This window comes from Athene noctua, chromosome 5 (assembly GCF_965140245.1).
Source record: "Athene noctua chromosome 5, bAthNoc1.hap1.1, whole genome shotgun sequence".
Lineage (NCBI taxonomy): Eukaryota > Metazoa > Chordata > Aves > Strigiformes > Strigidae > Athene > Athene noctua.
The window spans coordinates 370,273-398,199 of record NC_134041.1 but is presented as its reverse complement, the minus strand read 5'-3'; the positions used below and the strand labels follow the sequence as shown (position 1 = coordinate 398,199).

The following is a 27,927-nucleotide window of genomic DNA, read 5'->3' as shown; positions in this document are numbered from 1 at the left end:
TTCACCCTTAAATTCTACTTTTCGTAAACAAGCATTTTGCATGTTTATACCCTAATGCTGCTAAATTGTAGTATTTAGATACAACAAAATAAAAAGGAAATTAAGTCAACTTTTTAATGACGAGTGCATTTTTCTGATATATATTATTCTAACATTTAGATGTACTTAAAGCAATAGGCTTGTTTGAGTATTAATCTGACATGAGCTCCTTTCACCTCATTTGAGTCCAAAAAAAAGAGGCTAAAATAGGACAGTTTGGGACAAATTATTTTCACCTTGCAGTTGTGCTGCTGGAATCATACAAACTTGCACTGAGGTCAGAGAGCCAAGAGCACCATGTCCCAGAACATCTCCTTCCTTAGTAAGAGCAGTGATTGAATCATAGCCCAGATCTGGTCTAAAGAGTCTGCTTCAGTCTGATTTCTATTCACATCAGTTCAAAACCTACTTCTGCAGCAGAAAGTAAAATTCTCTGGACTTCATCTAGAGAACAGAGTCTGTAATGCCTAAAGCATATCTCCTCTGACTCTGAGACATATCCATTAATTCTGAGTGCTTCGGACAGTCAGACATTTAAACAAGCCCAGCAGTTGTGGAAGGTTGCACACAGAAGGACCTGTCTCCTCCAGCTGAAACTAAGAAGTTTTGTGGTCAGAGAGGAAGACAAAAGGGGCAGTATTCCTAAGCCTTGGAGGTGTGCAAAGGGACATGGGAACTGGCCTCAGGTCCCGCAGCTCTTAGTCTCAGAATGCAGACCCAGATAGTCAGAGATGATGTTAAAATGTGATCCCAAGCACTAGCAGCACCCCCAGCCATCGGAACTGCAGCTGGCAAGTGACCCGCTGTGGTGGTCAGAGCCACAGGTGCTGCTCAGAACAAAGGTTCTGTTAGATGCATTTCAGCACCTGGTTCTGATAAGGTTCCCCATGAAGGAACACATAATCAGGTTTCCTTAAAGCTGGTCTCCCTCCAGTTCAGCTTAATGTAGCTTGTCCCAAACACTGTGAAAAAGGAAAGCCATGTCAGTATATGATGAGTTCTAGACTAGGACTAAGAGGACCCCGGCTTCACTAAGGGCAGATCGTGCCTGACAAATCTGGTGGCCTTCTATGGTGGGGTTACAGCGCTGGTGGATATGGGAAGAGCAACTGATGTCATCCACCTGGCCTTGTGCAAAGCGTTCGACACTGTCCCACACAACATCCTTGTCTCTGAATTGGAGAGAGATGGATTTGGCAGATGGAGCACTCGGTGGACGAGGATTTGGCTGGATGGTGGCACTCAGAGTTGTGGTCAATGGCTCCATGTCCGAGTGGAGAGCGGTAGATTTAGATGAGAGATCAGGAAGAAATTGTTCCCTGTGAGGGGGGTGAGGCCCTGGCCCAGGCTGCCCAGAGAAGCTGTGGCTGCCCCCTCCCTGGCAGGGTTCAAGGCCAGGTTGGACGGGGCTTTGGGCAACCTGGGCTGGTGGAAGGTGGCCCTGCCCGGGGCAGGGGGTCGGAGTGGATGGGCTTTAAGGTCACTTCCAACCCAAACCGTTCTGTGATTTGATGACCTATGTTTTCGTCAAGGGTATTTAACTGCTTTGCTGGGTGACTTTGGAAAAGGAATTTAATTCCCTAGTACCTCAGTTTAACTCATCTGAAAGTGACACTGACCTCTAGATAAACTACGCATTGGCTGCTAAGAAACAGAGCTTGGAGAGTTACAAAGAAAAACATAATAAAGTCCTAATATTCTCTAGGGATGGGATACTAAAAAGCTGTGCCTCATGAGCACAGTGATCCAACACAATTACATGAAGACACAAAGCAGAGAAAGGAGATTTAAGCAGTAAACTACTGCTCTATTAATTTAGCTAACAATTGGGAGAGGCAGTGTTTTAAGTTATGTCCCATTCATCATCAATTAGTGTCTGTGTGCCTTCCAATAGAGCAGTAACACTAGTGCAAGTAATATCTGACAGGAATTTGATCTCTCCCACCCCTCCTTCCCTAGGGAGGGATGTGTATGCTTCACGATGTCCTGTTACAGCAGGCTTTCGTTTTAAATACACTGCCCTTGTAAGAGAAGGCAATAAAGGCAACTTTTGAAAACAAAGGTGTGAAATTTGCAATGGTTCATTCCACAGTCTTAGATCACCCTCTAAGGAAATTCAGTGACCTGAATGTAAACAGTTCTACAAAGATGTGTAAAGTTATTAATCTCATTTCTGGGGCCCTCAGAGGGAGAATAAACAAATTTGGAGAGAAAAATGCCCCTCCTTATGCAACTTCATCAGGACTAACTTAGTTATTGCCTTTTACTTCCCCATGATGAAGACTGAACACACAGGAAGTGGAATGCTAATAACACAAGCATTTTTCATTCTCATCACTAGCGTAATTGCATTACCTCCCCTTACAGATGTGTTAGTCTCCTTGGAAAAAAGTACATTTTTGCACAATACAAAGAAAGAGAATTCTGCTTACTTCTCTGAGCGACGTATGTAGAGGAGGAGATTTAACAAGGCAGAAACTGTAGCAAGAGAGTGACTGATTCTCCTGAATATCCATTAACAGATACCAAGTTTAAAGGGCACTTACTAAATGCTAACCATGTTTGCCTCAGCTGCAGGTACACCCTGAAGTCTGTCTGGAATCCGATATCGTAAACAGTGAGGTCAGATCCGGGTATTCCTTTGAGATGATCATACTCCCAGTAACAATGCCAGATGCCTTTTAAAAAACAAGCAATATAAAATGAGTGTTTCTGAAGAGTGCAAAGACAAGCTTTTAAAAGAAATCTTTTACAAGCCAAGTGTTTTGTCTGCAGCATGTCAGGTAAGCAAAAACCAAAAAAGCATTACTGCAAGACGAGTCAATTATAACGTCACATATGCAGAAAAGAAATATCAGTACATGTGAATACAGAGTAAGCATACCGTGGGTAGATAATTCAGGTCACTACATCTGGTGCTAAGTATCAGCACAGCTGGATTCTTACTAAATATCACTGCCATTTAAGCCCTTCTCACTTAACTGTGTCTAAAACTAGGCATTAATTCTCCCAGTTGTACTATTTAATTTATGTAATTTATGTAATTACTGATTTCCTTGCCCAGATTTAAGCAATAAGGATGAACAGCCCAAGAGGCACAGATTACACCTACCATAACCTATAATTCCAATCACACCAAAGATGAAAATCCAGAAGAGAACCCCAGCCGTGAACCTCAACAACACAAGGAAGAGCAGACTCACAACCATTGCAATGAACAGCCCACTGCAAAGAGAAGAAACAGAAACACAGGGAAAACAAGTGTGAGAAACTTCCCTTTCTTGCACGTCTGTTACTCCAAATGAGGATCACTTCATCTCATGCAAGACAATAATTTGTAAAAACGTGTTTCAAAATCTTCCCTGTGAAACAGATCATCGTGGCTATTATCTGCTATTCGAGACAAACAGTTTATATACGTGATCTCACAGGGCAGAGCCAGAAATGTCTGTATTCACCAGGTTCTCAGGTTGGCTGAACGGGGACTAGTACAATGCCATTTTGGTCATTTACAGCAGCTGAACATCTTGCTGCCTTTTCCAGGCCATGGTTTAGTCTGCAATACAGAAAGTTCAACTGCAGGACAACTTATGTTTATGTGGGGGGTTGCACTTCATGTCCTCCATTAAGAACACCTACTTGCAAAGAAACAGTGTTAGTAAAGTTACATTTTAGGAGCTTTCCTAGACAATCAAATTTAGGAGGAAAATCAGTGACTCTTTCTACCCACCAGAAGAGGAAATCATGAGGGCATTGTGATGAATAAAAAGAAACTGCGAAGAGCTATCAATGAAGCTCCCAAGACACTGTCTTGTTTCAGCTGGGATCGTGTTGTTGACAACACACGTTTTTAGTTGTTGCTAGGTAGCATTTATACTCAGTCAAGGATTCTTCTGCCTCTCATGTCCTCCCAGCAGGAAGGCTGGAGGGCCACAAGAAGTTGGGAGGGGACACAGCACGACAGCTCACCCAACCACACACCTACAGAGTTTCTTCTCTTTACCAAGTCTGGTAAGGAAATACTTGTTTTCATTTCACTCCCAGAAAGCAAGTCAAAAAGGAAAAAAGGACTGCACAAGGCCTTTTTACTCAGTAAGGCCTTCTAAAGCAATGTGAATAATAATCCCATTCAACAAAAATCCAGCTCAGACGTTTCACAGAACATTTCATTTCTCAGAATTTTTAGGAGGTGTTATATCAGAATTTTGTATTAGTACAGACTCAAAAAAACTTAAAACCTCTTCTGGCTTGTGTTCAGTAACTTATTTTCTGAACATTCCCAGATTATTTAGCCAGTTACCAAAGATAAAAAAAATGGGTCAGCCTGATCATAAACAATCACAACCAGATGTTTTGGGCAAACTAAGCCAGCTGGGCAGAGGGACAAGAAAAACCATTAGCTTATTTAAACCTTTGTAAGCTGGTCTTAAGTCCTAGACCAAAATGACATCCATGCCAAAATGACTAGAGCAATTCCATATTTAATTCGCTATCCAGCCTCTTCTCACTATCAGGCATTCATTGCCATCACCCAAACTCTGGCACTTTGTCCAGAAATCGTTTGATGTATGCTACCATTTGGTGAAAAGTGTGAAGAAAATTCTATCCCGCTACTTTAAAAGTAGCAACAATTCCTTATAAAAATATTGTATCTGAAATGTGAAAACTGGCTTCAGTACTTAGAACTTCTGTTCGAAAAATTCTCAATTCTCTCTCCAGCCTATCTGTTCAGGGGTATCTCCTTTCAAAGAACCTGCACCATAAACCTGATTTCAACAGGAGATCTAGAGAGAACTGAGCTGGCTGAATACCACGGAGTTTCTTGCCACTGACTACTGTGAGCAAGAGGTGAGTGAACTCCTTTAAAAGCTGACAACTTACATTTCTTAACCAATTCTCCATATTAACTTTATTATCTAAAGTTACGTAGTTACTAATGTGGATTTGCATTCAGGCTTAAATAACGTATGCTTAATATGTGCACGCTGTAGGCTTCCACCGGGCAAAGCCTTCTGCTCCTGTTTAAATTGATCAACACCCTGGTCCATCAAAAACAGTATTAATGGACTAAGAACACTCATATACTTACGTATTTGCTTCAGTAAAATAGCTACTTCTTTTGTTTCAGTGCTGCATTTTTACTAATTGGTGACTAATGAGTATTAATTGCCAGATAAAGGTAATACTGTTCAATAACTTTTCTTGATGTTGCTTTGCTGCTGCATTGTATTTATGGATTTATGCTGGATTCATGGATTATAATGGATTTAACTATATATTGCTAGTATGAATTTAGAAATTATGTGTTCTATATATACTAATGACAATGGCAACTGCAATTGGTTTGGAAGTCTCTTAATTAAGATTTTTCAGTTTTGGAACTACCATGCAGATGGATCCTGCAACAGAGACAGCACCTCCTGTTTTTCTGCCTGGTAGGATATCAAAAAGCTACTCCAGATCAACTGACACGCCACGTACAGGAGCTCTCCTTACCTCATGTACAGAACCATAACAATTATTATTATGTGAAGAAAGGAAACTGCAGTTGCTCCTTGAGTTTAAAAGTAGGATTGGTAACAAACACATACACGTTCTATTTTTTAATTCACTGTGTGCTCCAAAGTGAGTTTGGAAACATAAAAAATACCCATGAAAATCTTACATTAAAATCCAATACCAAGAAATGGCATAGTCTTCAAAAATTTTCATTCCAACTGATCTTGCATCCAAGACATTATTGATGCCACTGAGAAAAGACAAACCATAGAAAAGGTTGCTTTAGGTAGAAAAGCAGATTTTATTTAAACAACAAATAGGCTCAGTGAAAGAATTTGAAATATCTTTGCTAGTGATAAGAGTGTATTACTATCCTCCTCCAGTTCTGTAACCAAGCCAACATCAACCACAGTTATGCCAAAGAAAAAACCTGTGTAAAAAGTCTATAGAGCTCCTGAAAAAGCTTTATTAAAAAAGCTTTACGAGTACTAAGTGGCAGATATAATTGCCACTTATGTTACAAGAATACTATTAAGATCTGCAGTGTACTAAGAGCCAAACAGTTGTGACTCCAAAACTGCTAATAGCAGAGAAGCAGAAAACTGCTCAGTGAAGCAGAAGGTGGACTTTATGGAACTGTTTTCCTAGCCCGCAAAGTGCTTGCCCATATTAATGTTTTCCTAAGAAGAAATGAAGGATCTGGCAATGTAGCTGTAGATGCCAGAAGAAGGGAACTGAGTAAGGTGCAGGTGTCATCAGTGTTGGTAAGGTGCTAGAATGTGGCAGCCCTGGACGGAGAGGTAAGAGGCAGCGAGGACTGCCAGCAGCTGGGAGAGGGGGGGCACTGCAGCAGCTGACGCCCAGGACTGGAGACACTCACTATCCATCTGCAAGGGGGGCCCTGTCACACGTCAGCACACAGTACATTGCTCTTTGACCTTTACAGGTATAAAACCAGGAGCATTCCCATGAGGTGAGATGCCCACAGAACTAGGACCGGCCATCTTAGTGGAAAGGTCATCACAGGAAGGAATAGCCAAGGCTGTCCGAGTCCTGCAGCATTAGTATTTCATTTGAACCTCCTTTAGCTTTCTTTAATACTAAATTTTGCTATGAAAAATAAGAATGATTAAAAAACTGACTTAAAAAAGTGACTGACAGTCACTCTGAGACAATCAAACTAAAACTTTTGCCTCCTTGCTCATTTCTGCGTACCACGGTGCTGGAACTTCTTACTGGAACTTTGCAAGAGCCCAGGCACAGAGAGACCATTTACTAGCAAGTCTTGCCTTGGGTACTCTCGGCCATTTGCTGCAACAGATTCTGATTATTTTTTCAGTTCCTAAATTATCTCACAATCTCAGAATCCAAAACCAAGCACTTAAGAAAGGTAACACCTACTTTGCAGCTTCCCTGAGATCAGTTACATTTCTTGTTTTCCCTCTTCCATCTTTGAACGTAGTCTGATTGGCCACGGTTAGCACACCATTCTTCGTGGAGAAGTCTGGGAAGCATCTCTTAAGAACTATTCAAAATATCCAAACAATGCATGCATATTACATTTCACATCAAGCTTCACTTTTATCACTTGTCTTTTGTAACATATTTAAGTAATTTCAAATTCCCAGACAACTGTTTTTCAACTGATTATCTGATGATACGTTGACTTTGACAAATCTTGGAAAAGCCATTATATTTAAGATTATTATTTTTATGCTCTGTGGCTTTTTGTTCAAGCTCAAGCATGGTGGGATCATAGCTTTCAACTGGAGATTACAGGTGCTACCGAATAACAACAGTAGTACGTGTAGCAGTTTAATACTTAATAAATTAAGAACTTTCTGTCAGTATCTGGGCAGCTTACAAAAACTGCAGCTTCTCAAATATGTCATTTCATGGTAATAATCAAACGAGCCCCCAGGGACAGACTCAACATGACTGGTCACGAATGGTATTAGCACACGAAACAATACACAATAGCAAGTGTCAGTTCCTCATATGCCAGATAGGCTCCACTACCAGGCACCATTACTAGATATTCTGGGAGGAAGCAATGGAAAAAAGACAGGAACTATTGCTTAGACAGAGGGAGGAGGAAATAATAAATGAGAGAGAAAAGGAGAGACGTTTACATACTCATGCATGTTGCCCTGCTCTTGGCTGCAAAAAGTCCTGGTTTTCATTCCAAAGGGAAGAGCGGGTCAGTCCTCCTACAGAGGTGTACTTTAACTTACAGAACAGTTCCGTGCTTTCCCCATCAGCTTCCAATAAGTACTGATGCCACAGTTCAATATTCAGTCTAGAATATCTACCCCACTAATTATTCTGAAGAAATAATTAAGTAACATGTCTCTTCCTCCCTCTGTAATCTTTGCCCCATGTAGTCTAAAAGAAGATAATAGCTTATTTGCAAATTATTTCCTGTCTTTTGGGTCAGTACTTCAGTTTTCATACAAATTCTTAGCGTTTTTTTAACATGTAATCCATATTTTCTCTTTCTGATAACCTGTCTCTGGTTTACATGATGTCTGTTTTAAAGCATAGAAAATAAACAGCAATTTCTTATCTGCACGGGCTTCTGGATCAGTGACAGATACTCTTGGTATTACACTTCTGCAGCTGAGATGAGCTCTGAGACCTGTGGTTATCTACTCAAAAACACCTGCTGACCATAGTGACAAAAAATATTTTTGGCCCCTTAATTCCTCTGCATGCCCTGCATAGCCAGCACAGCAACTGGAAAGTGAGCTGCGTTGTAGCTGGGCTCAAGTACCACCTGAACTTCAACAGCTGGCCATAGGATTCTTCCTACATTCGTAACATTTTCTTGATGCCAGTGGGGTTGCTGGCACACATGTTTTGCAAGGCACAATTTAAGCTGGAAAGTTTTTGTTATCAGTGATGAGCTCAGCTTGACCTGATAACACACTGAATGTTCATGGACAGCAGTTAGAAAAAATAGGGATAAATCTTTATACTTTCAAACTGTTTAAAATTGAATGGATGTCACTGTCAGATAACAAACGGCTCCTAGTGACCTTGCCACAAAACACTTTTCAGACTGGAGTTGTGCTTTAAATGTGAACGCTTATAATCTGCTAAGATGTGTGTAAGAAGTAGAACCACTCACAAGGCCTGCTTGGAATGATCATCGAAGGACAATCTTCATCACGAAGGACTTGAGCAACAGACTAAAGAGGGGAAAAATAGGAATGCTGAATACATAGCAAAATAACTACGTGTTTTTTGTTTCTCACCCAGTCTGAGAAAATGCCCCAAACTGGGCTTTGTAGCCTCCTCCCCAAACTTGACTTGTTGGAGCTCTAAGATACATTTATGATGCAAGAATCCAAACTGTCATTGTGATTTGGGCAAAGACTATTCTTCTTCCCTGTTCTAGTGGCAAAAAAGAAAAGACCTGTTCACTTTGTATCAGCCTCTAAGCCAGAACTGACTGGGCAATTGTTCCTTGCATTCCCTTGGCCTCCTCTCTTAAAGCAGAGTAAGAATTTAACACAATATAGCTGATTTGCAAGGTGTTTTAGAGATGGGAAAAACAACGCAGAACATTTGAGTGCAAAATCAGTTATGTGAGGGATAGATTAATTTTCCTAGCTAAATTACAAAGTAACTGTAGATGACTCTGGGCCTTAAGAACTGGTTTGAGATACTCTGCTCTGCTCTTGTGGAGTACAGAAGCACTAAAGGACACTGCTTGCCCCAGTACTGCAACTACATGGGTAGCTGCCTATATTCTTTTAAGCAAAAAGTAATAATTTCTAGAGGGGGGCATTCGGTGTGCATACAAGACCTTCACCCCCGATTAAATCACTGTCAAACCACATACACAGGACAACTCCTTAATGGCAAAATCAGAATAATTCAAAGCTTTGATGTGGCTCAGTAAAATCATGCATATTACATACTGCTTGAAGAAAAAATGTATACCATCACCTACTGATACACACACACACCTTGCGAGGATTGTTAAAACCAGGTTTGCAGAACTGCCTGAAGTAATTCCACTGATCTGGTTTGTATCTGTAGGAAGCCTGAACATCAATGTAGGTTGCGAACCTGTCTGGGCACTTTGAGACACAAAGCTGCAAGAAAATAAAAAAAAAAAATTAGTAAAGACACAATGGGGGTAGAGAAAGGGAAGGAAAGTCAGTGCAATTAAAAGGCAAGAAAAAGGCCACCTACAGAAGTGTACTGTTTTATGGAATTGCCTTCCATAACGTTTACTGCAGTATTTAGAAAGGGACATATGTTTTCTTTTTGATTCCCTAGATGAATACTTCTAAAATTCTTTGACAGAATACACTTTCAAAGTCTCTCCTCACATTTGGCCTATCAAGCCACTCTCTGTATCTTCTTAGGTTCTACGCATTCCGGTAGATAAGCAGAGCTTTCAGTCTCTCGAAAGAAAAAAATTTTTTTTGAACACCAGGAAAAAAGTCTGTCGGTTCCTCCTCTACTTCGAACAGCAGCAAGGTGGTGCAGTAGCTACTTTCACAGGATACATGTAATTTCTTTCTATTACATTTATGAGGAAAACTTTATTAAAAAAAGCCTCACGTAGCTAAAATTGTTCCACCCTTCTACATAGTCTCTGCAGTCAAATACATCTCCACAGATATTGTTGAAGTCAAATTAGTGTAAATGACTCCAAGGTGACTTTTTACTACTGACTAATGATGAATCTCCCCTAGTTACAAGAGGGGTGCACGTGCCAGGAATAAAATTCACCCCACTCAAGGTACAGCCATTATAAACGGGATCTGTGTAAGAAATCAAGTGAGGACTGGGGTTTGATGGATGCATCCCCTCAGAAGTTACGATTTAGATCTATGTAATGGAGAAGCAGCTGCTCCAACACACAAACTCTGAAGGCTCTGCTGGTCACTGGAATCATTCAAGTGAGTCAGAACAGCCATTCTGACCACGCAGTGTTCCTAAATACCATGAGGTAGTTTAAAGTTCACCTTTTTAGTGTGTTTCAGCCTTTTCTAGAGACTTGTTCTCTGTTTCCAAAGCTGTGATATCCAAACACCCTTTGCAAAGCTCTTCTATCCAAGTACCAGAGAGACATCATGTACAAAACTGTATTTCACCTCAAGGGCATTCCACCATATATGACTCACCTAAAGGAATTTTGGGAAAAGTGTCATACTAATCCCTGGAACAGGGCAGATGCTGCAAGAGGGTCTTTCCAGATGAGTACTACAGTCCTATGGACTACCCGCAGGCCAAGGACCACAGAAAGAAGTTTTGTCCTTCTGGGACAACAGGTGACTACCAAGTATACACTTTATAACCTCAGTTTCCCATCCATGAAACAGGCAATGAAACATGCTGTCTATGGATCCAGCGAACTGTAACAGCAGTTTGCAAATGCACAATCTTACTCAAGAACTGAAGCTCTTCCCATGCCGGTTCTTGGGGTTTTTTTTCTCCTGCTATTTGATATGAATGGGACAGGAATGAAAGACCCTGTCTGCAGTTCAAAAGAGGAATTATCAAACAAATGTTTCTTCAGCATTTTCACAAAAGACCAGAGAATTAACCATCTGCAGTAGCAAACAGCATTGAAAAACATTGTCAGTGTTGGAGACGTACGTTTGAAAATAAACAAAATAACTACTCTGCTCCCCCAAACTCTCCTTCAACAAGTATTTCACCTTACTTGATTCATGACCACTGCCAACTTGACCACAGCACCAGTCAAATCCCACACAATGACCTCAGTATGTCTGAACAGGCTGAATTGTTCCAGTAAGAGAGTCTAAAGACTGCAGGGTAACAGTGTCGGTGTCTGCGTGTGGACAGATGGGGATTCCTGAAGCAAATCTGCTGCCGACAGAGAAAGTTTCCATTCTGACAGCAACTGGTCAGTGTTAAGAGGGTTCTTGTTCTTCCTTGCTGGAGATTTCCATCTCTTCAGCTGTGTCAAATAGTCCATACGGTCACACTAACTGATAGGCCAGAAACATCTATCAAGGATAGGGATCAGGAGTAAGGGCAAGCTGGAATGGGAAACATTTTAAAATGATAGTCAAATAAATAGACAATTAACATTTGTAATCAGTAAAATTGGTTACCACATAACAACCCTCATCCAAATTAATACTGGACTTCACTGAATGTTGTCAAGATGGCTGAGACCATACTCTGTCACCTGCAGTTTAATTACACAGTACAATTACTTTGGCAGCAAAGTTGAATCAGAGCAGTCCTGCACCTAATTCCCCTGACCTACCCCATGCCATAAGTTGTTGCCTCGTAAGATGAACTGACATAACTGGTTGTACAATTGCTCAACAAACCAGGTCAGTACAATAGTCTCATGTAAAGAAGATCAGGAAGATAATTTTAACCCACACAAGTTCAGTAAGTTTATTTCACAGCTCCACAAGAAGTTGCAGCACAGCTAAGGGAGTACAAATTGTGGCATAAGGCAAGAACAAGCCTTCAAGATCTTCACTTTTGAAAGCACCATAGCTCTGACTACACCCAGATACTCCTGTCACTGGGACATGCATGTTTTCTTGAACACGTCTAGTTTGGAAAAGCTTAGATGTCAACCAAGATTATTTTCTGCATGCACTGATTACTACTGGATGGCTGTCTGTGATGAATTCCTAAGTATCAAATTGCTGTATTCAGCTGAACAGACTGGTTTAGGTCAACTCTTATCCAAAATACACAATCTTGTGCATTTCTGTTTATTTTTTCTGACTATCTCAGGCTACAGAGACCATATGCTACACATGCCATCTATAAAACAATCATATTGTATTTTGAAGGATATGAACAACAATTTTTAAACCCAAACAAATGTATGTCTAGTTCTTAAGCACCATGACTAAGAAGAAGAGAAAATATTTTACCTCTGTATTTCACTCACCTGTGTTGTAGGGCACTGTAGGTTTATTAACACTACGGGGCTGGCACATTTCAGAATGTTGAAGTAAAACAAAATGGTCTTGTTCCTGTGGTAGTGGATATAAGATAATTCATGTTATAAATATAGGTGCTTATACATCATACCATTCAAAAATTTACAGCACATATTGATGTTTAAATTCTATTGTTGTGAATGGTCATATTGCAAACACAAGGCAAAAAACCCAAAACCCAAGCAGACCCTGGACATTCTGTGCCAAGACATCTCTGAAACCAGAAGTATTTGTTCCAAATAATGTTAATTTTGGGAAGCTTGTTCCACAACAGGGTTATAAACTGAAACAACCCTAGGCACTGTTACAGTTACCTGCAGTCCTGCCTCTGAGAAGTGAGGCCTGTTAAATACCCCTGCAAAACCCCTGTGGTTCCTTTGCTTACACTGAACATATGGTGTACGTACCACATGCAGAATTACTATCAGCAAACGCTACACTGTAAAAGCTGCCGATTTTCTGTTGATCAGAAGGTGGCACCAAAACCAAAAGCTTTTTTTGGTTGGGAACCGAAAGCACCTGGCTGGGAAACAGAATGATAATAGCATCTGCTAATAATGCTGGTAAACCTCCTTTGATGTAAATAAAGGACAGTCTGAGGGGTTTTCACCCCGGAATCCACACACTTGACACTTCTGGAACTTGGGACCTTGAGGCAGCCATCATGTCAGTTTGGATTTGTTGAAAACTTACTACCCCAAGATCTCCAGATTTAACCTGGGTTTTGAAGACACAGCAAAATATGCTGTTAATCTTTGCTAAATCAGAAAATTACCAGCTAGCTCTAGTGAAGATGGTATGGCTGTAGTCCTGCCCTTTTCACACGAGAACTCCAAGTCAGCCAGCCATGCTGGGACTCTAGCATGTCCCTCTAAGAAATGGTGCGTGTGCCCCTCCATGGCAGGGGATGTGGGCCTCCTGGGGGCAGGATGGCAGGAGGGACGATGACCTGTGCTTGGGCTAACAGGGCTGCCCCGCTTCTCTCTGTGGACTCGGCACAAGTCCTGCTCCCACACCCCTCCATCGCATCCCCCAGCCCAGGACACAGCCTCTGACATGCCACCAGCATGTGGCCTCCAGCAATTGCTGAATACGGCTGTGCCTTCAAAGCCACTATGTAGCATCACTGCACATTCAAGCATCCTTGCTTGTCCCAATCAAACTGGGATTAGCTCAGCTGCCTGACATTTTACAAGGTTAAATTGTTTTCACTGAGTTCTGCTGTGCACTGCTTAACAAAACATGCACCCTGGCAAAAACAATTCACCATCATTAGCTGTTATTTCTTCAAATCAATAGAATAAAATTTTGGACTGAAATGTCATCGTTCTTCAATAGGTTCTTGACAGTATTTAGAATCTGTGAGCTTCTCAAAGCCATTCATGTAATTTTTTTTTTCCTCATGTTTTAGCCCACTTGCTGATATTGTCAGAAGAGAAGAAAGTTTGAACATATACATAACCCAAGAAAACAGCCACTGAGAACTAAATCTGTATTCTTTATAATTGTTGTATTCCATGATTACACTGTGCTCTGCAGAAGGCAAAACAAGCTTAGAGATGACATGGAGATTAATGGATGGATTACAGGGAGACACAAAGAGGCCTAAGAGACACTCACATGACAACACAAGGTAGAATTAATTTGACTGCATGGAATTCATTGGAGTTCAAACGGGTTTTTATGAGCTGTGAATGTTGGCTTGTTTTTTAGCTTGGGATGCTTGTCCTAAGCACAAGATTCAAAACACAGAGACTGTGATCACTTTCCAAGGAAGAAGTCTCAGACTAGGCCCTAGGGGACTTCAGAAACCACAGACTTGGGTAGGTCTTTCACATTGCTTATTTTCAAGGCATCTAAAAATCTGACAATGGTATCAGCGACAGCCTGACAAGAACATCCCACACCTCTGCTTTTAGGGACTAGAGGGACTTGTTCAGAGGGGTCTCCTGGCCTACTGCCACAAACACTCCTGCTTTTCCAGTAGGTTGTATTGTGTGTCTTTTGGCTTATATTTTTATAAGAAACTCCTCAATGTAGCAAATAAGTGCCAAAATGCAGTCTCAGTAGCTGTATTATTCTCCAACAATCATATATAGGGAGGGACATTTGTGAATACAAACTGGAAATCACATTGTAAAAAATAACTAAAGGGAAGACTTGAGTAACAAAGAGAAAGAGGTAATGGGAGCGAGTGGATGATAAGAACTGGAGGAGAAGCATCTGGCTGCACCTCACACACTGTGTCTGAGACTCCCATGTAGCCACCGATTCCTACAGACCAGAGAGGGGACAGGGACAAACTGGGGGCGAGGTGGGGAGGGAGCAGAGAGGGGGTACAGTGAGGGGAACACACACAACACTACAACTTTTTCTCCTGGTTACCAAACAGTAGCTTCTGTTTTGCTTCCTGCATAGCATCCAGCTTCCTCACAGTAACAAGGGTATAAAGGGTGCCTAATACTTTTAAAAAGAAGAAGGTGAGGGGGAAAAAGCAAATTACTTTTTAAATTCTGTTTCATAAAACACTTAAGATTTTCAGAGAAAACATTGGTGCGACATCTTTCTTTCCTGAGCAGCTATTTTCTTGTCGAACTCTGTTGATATCAACTAATTAATTTAACACTCATAATTCAAAACTTAAAAAGACTGGGAAACAGAGACAAACAGAGCCATTTGGATGATATCCCCAAGGAAGGTATGGCTGCAGCTGCCTGTCTCCCAGATCACTCAGTCTCCTCTCTACTGGCGCTGAAAAGGAACCGGGAAAAAAAAAAAAAAAGCCAAGAGCTTTTCCTTATGGTCTTTTCTGTTATTTGGTTCATGTTTAGAAAAACTAAGAACCAGGCTACAATGCTTCAGGATAACTCTGATCCCAAGGTGGACAGAAGAGTTACTCAATGGGTTATTAACTCTCCAGACTTGGGCAGTGAGGAGCTGTGCCAGATAGTCACTTTCTATGGAATTATTGATGCAATATTTAAGTTATATTGATACTTTACCAAAAATATTCACTGAATGATGAGAACAACTGTATTATAGTAGTAAATTTGGTCTAGATTTGCACTGAGCAACTAATCTATTTCTAAACTTTACTTGTAATAAATACAGTAAGGGTGTCACTGTCTCTTCAACTTCCCACAAGAACCTCCAGCAGACAGAGAGATTGGAAACCTCACATCTTATTCATAGTGCATGTGTAATAAAGGTATGTGAACGGATTTAGTACTCACTCATTGAGGGTATCTTTCTGACCACAGAACTGCCCATAGCTGTCAGTTGGATAAATCACTTTCCTGGGGTCTCCATGCACCCAAGCTGCAAATATACACATACCTTTTAACATTTCAGTCAAGTGTACACAGTTAACAGCTGAAGCTAACTAGCGTGAACATGTGTCGCCTCCAATGTACCTTTCTAATTTTTGTTGATCACCACTGAAGTGTACTGATTTGTAGATTTCCTAATGAAAAACTAAAATATAAACCAAACTAAACTGAACTAAGATATGAATGAGAAAGCAAACCAGTTCCCTTTTTACCTTCAGGACACATATATTTGGCTTGTATCCAAAATATGATGTAATGGACTTAAAAATTAATGGTTATTAAAATGGGAAAGAAGAGGAGCTAACTATGTAGACAAATTTGAGTGTTCACAGACAGCCACAATGGCATTTAAATTAATGGGATTACCTGGGTGTGTGACAGAAACACACAGAGTGTGACTGAATCTAATGAACTTCATTTGCACTAAGATGGAAACAAACTCTCACTTCGTAAATTAAAATATTTCCTGACCTCTCACATAGCAATTATCCCATTTCTCAATTATTAGGTCTGCACCTGGCAACTTATGTTATTATATGCTAGTATGAACTATACTACTGAACAGGAAGAGAGATTTATATTGACCTTTTAAAATTCTCTTCTCCACTTCAAAGCAGGATTTCTTCTTCAAGCCACTTTCACCTGCACCATTATTTCCCTTTGAGGATCGAGTACACACTAGCTGTCGCTATCAGAACTATTGTTTCTAAGCTGCAGCGTGCAGACCTCACTAAGCTTCCTTCATGACTAGCCAATGACTAGCCTTTGAACTATTCTGACCACTAACTGCTTATTTGACCCTAAATAGCAGAAAATTCATTTATTTTTAAGTATCATATGAAAGTAAGATATAATGCCAGAATAAATTCTGTATCACTACCCTGAGCTGACACCCTAAAATCAGGTTGCTAGAGAACTGTAGAAAAAAACATTGCTCTTCCCCCAAACATTTCCTTGTGCTTGTATTATGTGGAAAAGATTACAGGTATTACACAGATTATAGTCCCAACCTTCCCCCTCTTGCACTATATACTGAATGTCAGGAGCCCACTTAGCATACACTTTAGGCTTTGATCTATGCAAACCACCTTGAACTTGCTTCTCTGCAATTACCCCATTTTCTCTCAACTTTGTGACATTGTATTTAGTCATTTGTGGAACTGTCATTTCCCTCAAGGTCACTTTAGTAAGAATAACAGCGCTTAACAACAATGATATGTGCAGTAGAGACAGAACCTATGTATGATCTCAGAGTAGCAGACAGCAGATATATTGACATTTTCAGGACAGATGCACAACATATCTTCATGGCTTGCAGTTACAGAGAATCTGTAATGCCACCTTTCACCCAGAATGGTTTTAGGTTACCAAAATTAATCTGCTAATCCTTTTTAACCTGTGTTAGCTGTCCTGTGTTTTGGAGTTTGTAAATTAATCTGCGGCTTGGTACCAAACCCTTTCTGAACATTCAGATTATCTGCATTTCAGATTAACTGTGGTGTTCTGCGGCTCGGGGAAAGGTAAAGTGCTTCACCAGTGTTAAACCCCATTTACTCATTTCAGTAGTATTACTTAACAGGAACATTTAGGAGGCATCAACTCTCTCTTCAGAATTCCTGTGATCAGTTGGTAACTCGCACGTGTATGAGACATCAGAAAGCAGACAGCTCTCTGGTGATTTCAGTGAGTCTGTAGTTTGTGCCACATACACTTTCTTCCAACATGACTGACAAGAGGGAGGGGTTTTTTCTACTTTAGTATGACCTTGCTTTTCATACACATAAAAGCCTGCTCCCAAATGGATCAAGCTCCTATACAGACCTGAAAGACCTTTCAGGCCTCGCTTGCATGATGTTAGATGACTGATACATTGGTGTTTTCCTAGCCCAAAATTAGTTTTTTTAAACTAGTCTGTCACATTATTAAAGGGGCTCATTTTTTGCATTTGACTGTATTTTTTTCTTTAACACCAGTAAAACAGAAAGCAGTAGAGACAAGCCCCACCATGCCAGATTCAAAGTACAAGAATTTTGTAGCAAAACTTATATCTGCTTCATACAGATAATCTGGAAGTAGTCCAACAATATCCCTTTCCTAAGTAGCATATTAAACCTGGAATTATTTTTCACGCCTCAGACAAACCTGGGAGAAAGGAACAAGCAACACAATGTTGGTAGCTATCTCAGTCTTATTAAGGATCTTCCCCTAAGAAAGGCCCTTGTGGCCCAGGCTTACTTCCTCCAGCCTGTTTGGGTGGAGTAACTCAGCCAACAAGAATAAAACTCAGCTCATCAAAAGGGCAGAACAGTGTATTCTTCTCACATTCTTTTTAGTTCTAATACAAAGTCTGCCGAAATACTTCAAAAGGCTCCCTTGGTTTCACTGGGTTTGTATCAATCCTTGGTCTTACATTTAACCATTCATCTTTTGCAGTATGTTTCTCAATTACTGCTAGACATTATCTGAGTAAAAACAATGGAACACACAGCTCACTTCTGAATAGAATTTCGGTTCAGACTGTACCTGCTCTGATCTAATTGTCTAAAACTACTCCTGCTTGGCAGTAGTTGTCCTGTGTGCCTAGGGCTTCAGTCATCCTTTTAATAAAATGAATTTAAAAGAATCTGTTTTTAAAATGCAGATTTAGCATACTTTGTGAAAATTCCATCACTGGGATCAGCTGATGGGTAGATGGAGAAAGACGCCCCTCAGCTAAATTCCAAAGTGACACAAAAAATAATTGGGTCTGATTTACAACATACACATTTTGCATCTAATGAACTCTGCAGCAGAAAGAGAAGGGGAATGACCAACAGAAAATACACAGCTTCTTCCATTGCCTGTGCCAGGGCTAACCTTCAAGATTAATAAACTTAATCCTCTGTCACCTTCTTTAAAAACTGAGAGCAATGACAGTGAAAGAATCCATGTGATAAATACACAATTTTTCTGGCCTAGTCAGTGAAGAGTAAGTACCTAATGAAACAGTTGTAGTAAGAACTAGGCTGACAGAGCAGCACCACGTTTTGCTGCACTATTGGTGACTCACTGTCAAGCACTAAAATCCAGTCACATAAAATTTTGATTCCAGCATGCTCTGATGCTCACAAGGCCTCAGTGTGAGTGCTGGCACAAACATCTGGGCTAAAAAGGAAAATTGAAGAACAGCTGAACCATAGTACACAGTTGACAACCCTCAGAGCAGGAATGTGACATCCTATGACACTGCCATAGCAGTTTTGGGAGGCCTGCAGTTATGTCAGTCCTTTTATTGATGTGGAGTCAATACACATGGACAGTAACAAAAATAACTAATAATCTGTCACTAAATGTCTGTCAGATACGCTCCTTTTTTTCTGTGCCCTATGGGCTACTGACATGGTTATAAAGGCAGGAAAGCTCCCCGTCAAGGAGAAAATGTGATTAGACAAATGGCATCTTGTGATACTTAAAAATGAACTGCCAATCTGTTTATAGTATGTGTCTCATTCCCTCTACTGCATTTTTGAAGGGACTGGCTTTCATATCATTATTTTGCTTCCCTTAGAGGTATATTTTTTAAAGTTTTAAAAAAATGTTTTAATGTATGGAGAAACTGACCTGTCAAATTGTTCTTACGGCTTTTAACATAATCAATTTACTGATGTACCGAAACAGGTAATAGAACATGACACAGAATTTGTAAATCTATGTTGATAACACTAGTATTGTATAAGCATCCCTTGGAGCAATACAACAAGATTTATAACTCTGAATTAACCTGTCTTTTGTAATGTAAGGCTCTTTCCCACGATAACTTATTTGCTGTATTTTATGTGCACTTTTCTGAATTAAAATGACCTTAAATTACGAGGCTAAGCATTTGTAAAGTACTGCCCAGATAAGCCCAATGTCTCTGAAATAAACGTGAAGAGTTAAGTCAGTCTGACAGAAAGGAAAACTACATGGACTCTTAAATTGGCACTATTAGTTCACCTGTAAAGTTAAAAGAATTATAAGAAAGTAAATCATAGAATAACTATGTCTATTCAGTACAGTCAGCAATCAACAGCAGCCATCGCCAAAGCAGATTTTGGTTTCATCTTTCAAGGAGAATTGATTACCTTTTATTCGGACTACGTTTCAGTCCCTATGAAACATGAAAAACCTCCACCCCACTGTTACACAGACACACATATAGCCGAAGCCTATGTGAGCCATATATACAACACTGAGAGCCAAATCTGACTCAGATTTTCAGTCACAGTAGTTGTGTGATGAACCTGCATCTATTCCTTGCTTCTCAAGTCAATTTAAGCAGGGATCCAGAGTGGCATTCACATATATTCAAGAAACTACAGAAATCTCCTTTTTTTCTTTTTCTATAATAAGCCATAAGGCATAATTCATGACTAGATTTATAATCTATTTCTCTAAATGTGAACTTCTTTGACTCTCATGTATTTTGTACAGGGCTCGCCCCTGGAACTGTACCAAGGCTGATCTCATTTTTCACTTAGAAATAAATCAGAATAAAAAGAATAGCTGAAGCACAGTACAAAGAATGATGAAAAGCAAGGACCACATGGATCTGGAATTGGATCTGAACTAAATGTTTCTAGATTGACAATTCAAATCTTCTCTGTAAGAAAGGTAGAAGAAGTCACCAGCTACAAATTCAGTATCTGGTTCCAGGAACAGGTTCTAGTTCTAACCAATATTTCATCATGTTTGCAAGAGAAGGCTGTTCAGACGCTTCGTGTCCAGTAGGAAACCACTGCATGTGCAGAGCAGGGATGACGACCAATGCACTGTCTCACATCACAGTAACTACATCGTCTGAGATCACAGACATGCAGAAGCGAAACTGGCCAGTCCCCTTCCGCTGCAACATCTGGTGTATGCAGTTCTCTGGAAACCGCACATACAAAGTTGACATAAAACTCTAGCCAAAAAACGTAGGAGATTTTTGTCAGTGCTGGAAACAGTGCAAAGATCTGGCAGCACAAGGAACACCCTAGAGCTAGAAACTGCCAATGCTCTCCTTTCCCTTTATCCAGGCAGCAGCACTCCAGAACACTGCCTGTCTGCACAGGGGCTGCCACCACTCACCAGAGCATTTCATGATCAAGAAAGCAACAAACATTCCTCTGATCTGAGTTCAGCTTCTTCAGTTCTGGCTTTGTATTTGAGCAGTGACAGAAGAGAGCAGAACAACAATGAATCACAGAATCACAGGCCAAAAGCCCCGTCCAGCCTGGCCTTGAGCCCTGCCAGGGAGGGGGCAGTCACAGCTTCTCTGGGCAGCCTGTGCCAGGGCTTCACCCCCCTCACAGGGGAGAATTTCTGCCTCAGATCTCACCTAAATCTCCCCTCTGTCAGTTTAAAGCTGTGACCCCTCATCCTGTCCCTCTGCCGCTGATCCAGAGTCCCTCCCCCCTTTCCCGCAGCCCCTTTCAGCCCTGGGGGGCCGCTCTAAGGTCTCCCTGGAGCCTTCTCTCCTCCAGCTGAACCCCCCAACTCTCCCAGCCTGTCCTCACAGGGGGGCTCCAGCCCCCCCAGCATCTCCGTGGCCTCCTCTGGCCCCGCTCCAGCAGGTCCGTGTCCTTCTGCTGTTGGTGCCCCAGAGCTGGACCCAGCCCTGCAGGGGGGTCTCACAGAGCGGAGCAGAGGGGGAGAATCCCCCCCTCGCCCTGTGCCCACCCTGCTCTGGGTGCCAAGGGAACTTCACTGGACTGCCACAACTTCTCAGATATGACGGATAGCGGCTTAGCAACTTCATCCACCAGTTCCATCGGAAACTGCAGATGCATCTCATCAAGTCATGAAAAAAACGAGTCAGTCAGGTCAGAAGAGGGACGTCCTTCAAACACACGTACTCCCAGCAGCATGTGGGGGCATGGCAGGTCTGCAACAGCTCTGCACAGTCCAGGGGCTACTGTTGCTTCTTAGGACTAATAATTTCCGTCCTTTTCTTCAGTCTACTCCAAAGCAGGTTTACTAAGCAGAGATATATATTGCATACATATCCTGCTAAGTACCTCTCCAATCCCCTATCACTGGGAATCGCTTGACGACTTCTTCTCCAAATACTTTCACAAATCAAATGCATATTAGTGTTGATTTAGAATTAATCAAAGTGGGAATTAAAAAATTAGGCCATGAGGGCAATGAGATGCTTCATTCCATAGCAAAGAAAAGGGCCACAGGATCCAAACAGCAGCCAGACAGAACTGTGATGAGAGTACATGCACTATTTTCTATACACAGAATCCAGCAGTGGCTACAAAACAAAGAGATCCTGGACTTATCTCCACACAGATACCACTGATGTTAACTTAAGCCTCACAGTCACAAACACTGACCTTATGAAAAAATTGTCAAAGGACTACATTTCAAGTTAGTCTAAAGCTGACTGACTGTACAATCATGCCATGCAGTACAGTTAGGAACTCTCTTCCTGGATTCAACCTCAGAGAATCCTATAGCTACTGTAACCTCTGGAAGTATGGCATAAAATCAAGTACAGCTTGAACAGCTTCTGAATCCACTTTTTGCTCTGCCCACTTTTCTTACATTCATAGATCTTAAGTTATCATTCATTTTTTTGAAACAGAGGCTCAAAGAAATTAGACAAGAAAAAAAACAGAGTTTTGAAAATAAATAATTTCTTCCACCTGCAAGCACCATCAGCCATCTGTTACCCTGATGTTCACTTCCTAGCGCGGGCTTCACACTTCCTCACAAAGGTTCTCCATGCCTCTCTCAATTCCTGGTATATACCATTTGCTTCCTCACTTCTCCATCTTCCTGAAGACGTAAAGGTTCATGACAGGGCAGTAAGTGCAAGTGAATAAAGGGAAGAAAAAAATACACCCAGAGAATTCCCAGTGCTGTACAGAACAGACTTTTCAGAACGTGTTCAGTGCTCAGCTACTACAGGCAAGGTGAGAGGAGACAGCTCAGCACTGTGGCTTGGAGGATGTTATGCTACCGTATAATTTAGTGGAAGGATAGAGTATTCTCTCATACAGTTACTGGAATCACATACATTAAACCAGTCTTGGTTACAGTCATCTTTTCATGCTACAGAGCAGCTTTTCACAGAGTGGTTGGGGTTGGAAGGGACCTCTGGAGGTCACCCTGTTCAAAACCCCTGCTCAGGCAGGGTCACCTAGAGCAGCCTGCCCAGGACCACAACCAGACAGCTTCTGAATATCCCTCACACCAACAAAATAAAATGGCTATTACTAATGAATATCACGATGTGCGAACAACTCTGGATCCCACAATAAAGAAATTAATTTCTCTTCTCCTTACTGCTCACATAGGTTATTTCAGTAATATTTTACAGAACAAAAAGTGTCTTAAAACCAAAGTGTTTATCTCTAACTTTTTCTGTCAGATTAACGACAAGTGAAAGTGAATTTTCCCACCACAGTTACTTTACAATAGAAAAATCATCAAACCATGTTATTTTTACTTGAACACACTTAATTTTGAGTTTTTCATCCGTAAACACATGGTTTTGAACTTCTCCCTAATTACAACAGACAATGAATGTTAATTCATTATTTGCTTATAGGCAAGGCATTGTTTATTGATTGGAGAGCTTTACATAGACATAAGCAAAAGGAACATCTCAGCTAAAAATTCTAACATGCACAAAGTTGCTTCCCCTGTATATGAGAAAGCTCTACTATACCTGCATTTACTTACCCACAATTCCTAATGCAATGTAACCCAGAATGACGACTATGAAGATCACACAGCAAACTACATCTGTACAGTGCCTAGGGACAGAAAGAAACTCTTTTTAAAAATGAGGTGTCCGAAATGACCCTTTGAAAACACCAAGTGTCACAGCATATTTTAACATCTGAATAAGATGTCTGCATCTGCATTTAGTAGAAGTCTTACAAAATCATGTTTGAGGTGTAAGGCCCTGCTTTTGCAGCAGAATCAGCAAATAAATGTGTATGCCTTTCACAATGTTGACAACAACAAAAACATATTGAGAAACAGGTCTAAATATTCTTTAAAAAAATAATACAACATTGAATCCAGGAGATCACTTACGGTATAAGTTACTGCAGAACATCTGCCTCAGCATGTCCCTAAAGCTGGTATCAAATACTGTAAGCAATGTGATGAAAGAAAGACTCATCACAACTTACCTGTATTATAAACAGCTTATGAATGGAAAAATAACAGCATGAAATGAAAAAAAATCCTACATGCAACTACCCCTGATCTCTGCACAAACTTCCGACTCTGCTGCTTGATCTCATTTAATGTAACCAAAATATGCTCTACAGAGAGGAGAAAAACCCCAACATATCGTGGAGAGCCATACTCTCTATTACAGACAAGCAATCAAATAACAGGCATTGCCAGCCTGAGAACTGAGCCAGTGAGTAAACCACGAGTATTCACTTAAATGACTGTCTTCTACTGATTTGGTCTGCATATTAAGTTCAGGCCGGCAGAGAAGTGGAGATGTGGACCACTGGACTAGTTTTTGTCCAGTGTCTGACCTTGATCAGAGCTCGGGAGTGTAATTAACATGAAGTACAACACTCCCAAACAATCAGGAGAAGGTCAGTACGCACTTGTGGAGACCATCGACCCCAAGGGCTCCAGCTAGGCTGAGCAGTTCTCTCCTTCACAAGCCAACTTCACAAGCCCTTGTTTCTAAAGACGTGTGAAAGCAAAACAGTTACATCTCACAGGCCTTTGCAGGCCTCGCTGGTTAAGAAACAGTTGCAACTAATGGTCTTATACCAGATTTAACTAACAAGGAAGTGCACTACTCGTAGAAGAGTGTGCTGCCTAGAGTCTCCTTATCTGAAGGATTTCAGTTGCTATTGTTATCTGCCATGTCCTACTTACCTAACACAGTTTTGGTGAAGACCTTTAGGTTGTATAACCGAAAAGCGTATGAACTGTGACCTCCCCAGCTGGTCACGGTTCATGTCTGCAGAGCCTGTTGGTGCTGCTCCAGGCTGTGTTAGCTGTATCCGCTGTATTAGCAAACTGCTGCTGTTCTGACCTGATCCAAATCCTGTTCCACTTTTCTGTGATAGATGAGTGAGCAACAGTCACCCCAAGATAGCTAATGCATGCTTCAAGTTAAAGGACTACCTTCATGAAGTGAGTGACCATCTCTGTTTGCGAGTCCATGCAAGAAGCCAAGTGGATGCAAGCTGAATCTCTCCAGTAAAAGAAATCTTAGAATCCAAACTCCAACTGACACACAGTCATTTTTACCATCTACCATTCTTTCCATTTTCCAGTCTATGTCTCCTCTTACAAAGAGCCGTTACTCCTTAGCATAAAGGAAATAAAGATGGCAACTCTTTTAAACAGTTGGAGAACCTGAAGAGTGTTTCCAGGTGTGGAAAAGGAATGAAAAATCCTGTATGCTTCTCTAGAGAGACACAGTTTTAACATCTCACTGAAATAAATTTTTAGTGAGGCCAGTGTGGTACAGGATTCAAGGTCAATAGGAGAGTGACCTAAGAAAGGACAACTGCTTAAAGTAGAAGCAATGCTAAACCAATGCTGCTCCTTTTCCCAGCCTCCATTCAGAAGCAGTTCTGACACTGCTCAAGCTTGGCTCTCACCCCATCAAAGCAGTTTTTAAGAGGTACAGTATTTAATTCAAGATGTCTCAGGAGAAATATGGCAGCATAAATACTTTAATTATAACTCCTATAGCCTCAAAAACCTCCTTCAGTCCAATTCTCACAGGTCTCATTTTATGATCTCTAAATGCAATTAAAGGTTACACCCATTTGTCCTAAAGCTTCCTTTTAAAGTTTTGCAGAGCCACCATGAACAAGTGCCCATAAACATTTTACTACAACACAAGATTTTCCGTTCTTTATAATACACAAACTTAACTAGTAAAACTCAACTGTTGCCAAGTACTGCTGTTATATAAATATTTTTAAAATATATGAGAGGTACATAAATTCTCTTCTGGGTGGCTTCAGAAAATTTTGAAACAGTTCATACAAACTAATTGTTGTTCATACAAAATAATTGCTTATTTTAGTAGATACTACGGGTGAAACCCTGACTCCATTTAACATCATTGTTAGCCCAAGTAGCTCACAGCAAGATCATAACATTACCTCATATTACAAGGCTCCACAGGAGAGTTAAAAAAATGTAAAACATCCTAAATGAATACATTAAAATAACTCTGTAAAGATATAAGGTTATACTGCGAGGATTCTGTGCGTTTGCAAAGTTGCAGGAACTAGAACGATGGGATTTGCCTCTTCCTAAACAGATGATATTGGAAGCCTATGCTTATTATGGAACCCTAATGAGAAACTATCCAGCCATGCTTTGACTGAAAACAGACTTGATATGAATTTTTTCAAACTAAGAAGGTGATCTGTTACGGCAAATCTGCTTTTTCAGTTTGTTTCAGGCTAATGAGGCAGAGCAAAATCACTCAGGAGACTGAACTGTTAAACTGAACCCTAAAGAAGATGGATTAATGGAAATATGATTGTGAGAATAGGAACTGAGCTCACTCTTATCATACAGGCTCTATAATGTTTCTTACAGGCAGTGCTATCGTACTTTTATATAATAATTACATGTAAAAATCCAAAGATTAATGAGAAACAGCACTTTACATTTCTTACGGCATAATGATGAAAACATTAAAAATACTTTTGCTACCAGCCAGTATTGGAAATTTAGATGGGTTTGGGTGCTTTTTAGATAACAAAGTTCCATAATCTGAACCAAATGCAGTTTGCCTATGTATTTGAACACAGGAGTTTCCATAGAGATAAATTGCTGATAAAACCATCAGATTCATCATTTTCAGGTGACATAATAAAAGACCTTCATTTGGTTAAGTGCACAGTTCAGGCTCCCACATCACATTTCACTGCTGACTGCTGTCATGTAGCTTAATTTACGGAGCCTGATTTGCTTCCACCATCTCTCAGAAACACAGTGGCTCCCTGGCTTCTCTCACTGTGTTACATGTGCCAGTGCATGCAAACAACACTTCCTGCATGTGTAATGGCACCCTAGCAAATAAACAAATGCAAAGAAAATCATCCACACAGAGTATTAGCGCATAAAAGCCATTTATTCACTGACAGTTCATGCACTTAATCATTAATGACTGACTAGAACCTCTCTCTGTTTGGCAGTTTCATGCCCAATCTGTCGCAAGTGCAATTTGCTCAAGATGCTGCACTAGCAAGAAACGACGAGGTTTATTAAACAGCATCAGCAGTATATCAGCACCTACAAACAGTCATGAGCCCAGCACTGTGCAACCACAGAGCAAAACGAGGCTCAAGATGTTCACAGTGAGAGTCCCAGGTTACCCCTCTCAACTCTGCTGTCACACTAAGGTGGCCACTAACGTCCTGGCTTCGAGCTCCTCCTCCCTGCTTGTCTAACAGCCTGTGTTTTGAGACTTCCCTAAAGGTGATGTTCCACTACGCCACACAACGCCACCAGTGGCACTGAAGACTCCCTTCTTCACTGAGGCTGAACTGAGAAGCAAGATCTGCTGTACAAAATGGATGTTCTGTCAGCACAGTGACACTAAAGGCATCATCCTGCATAGCTGAATAAACGTACAAGGTGCCCATAAACTACACGTTTGCAGAGAAAATTCCTTTCAAAACCCCCCATGAACTGCCACTTCTACTGTGGAGGCCAAAACTACACAGAAAAAGAAATTCATACAATATTTCACCACAAGCTGTTTTCCATCAACTCAAGTTATGCATTTTCTTAATGAGTATGACTGATCTGCACTGACCTGCATGGCTTTATTAAGTTGCTATCTCTTAGTTACAGGCACCATGCATAAGGAAGTATTGTTTAGTTCTGGAAAACTCCAACTTCGGTACGTGCAAATGAGCAACACCTGTAGACAATGTATGTCCCAAGCCAGAAACATGAGACAAGAACTCAAAGAAAAAGGTAGGTTTCCCAACATATTAGTGAGTGCACAGAATGTTATGTTGATACAGACAACAGCATGTAATAAAACATATATGGACCAATAAAATACCCGTAGCAAGAAAAATTATTTTATATTCTACCAACATTTATCTATGGCAGACTCTTGA

At 40.8% G+C, this 27,927-nt stretch overlaps 1 protein-coding gene across 3 annotated transcripts in view; it reads right to left on the bottom strand.

The window, feature by feature from the left end:
• SLC44A5 (solute carrier family 44 member 5) overlaps positions 1 to 27,927 on the bottom strand; it is an 86,031-nt gene that overhangs the window by 19,444 nt on the left and 38,660 nt on the right. The window contains exons 3-11 of one of the 3 annotated variants that reach the window (XM_074905959.1): positions 23,525 to 23,598; positions 15,731 to 15,815; positions 12,446 to 12,530; positions 9,513 to 9,641; positions 8,669 to 8,729; positions 6,940 to 7,063; positions 5,705 to 5,788; positions 3,152 to 3,264; positions 2,586 to 2,717 (exon numbers count right to left, since the gene is read on the bottom strand). In XM_074905959.1, the coding sequence (XP_074762060.1) occupies positions 2,586 to 2,717; positions 3,152 to 3,264; positions 5,705 to 5,788; positions 6,940 to 7,063; positions 8,669 to 8,729; positions 9,513 to 9,641; positions 12,446 to 12,530; positions 15,731 to 15,815; positions 23,525 to 23,598 (887 nt within the window). Of the gene's footprint in view, positions 1 to 2,585; positions 2,718 to 3,151; positions 3,265 to 5,704; positions 5,789 to 6,939; positions 7,064 to 8,668; positions 8,730 to 9,512; positions 9,642 to 11,224; positions 11,502 to 12,445; positions 12,531 to 15,730; positions 15,816 to 23,524; positions 23,599 to 27,927 lie in introns of those variants that run through there. The other 2 variants (XM_074905960.1, XM_074905961.1) reach the window with 2 other exon arrangements.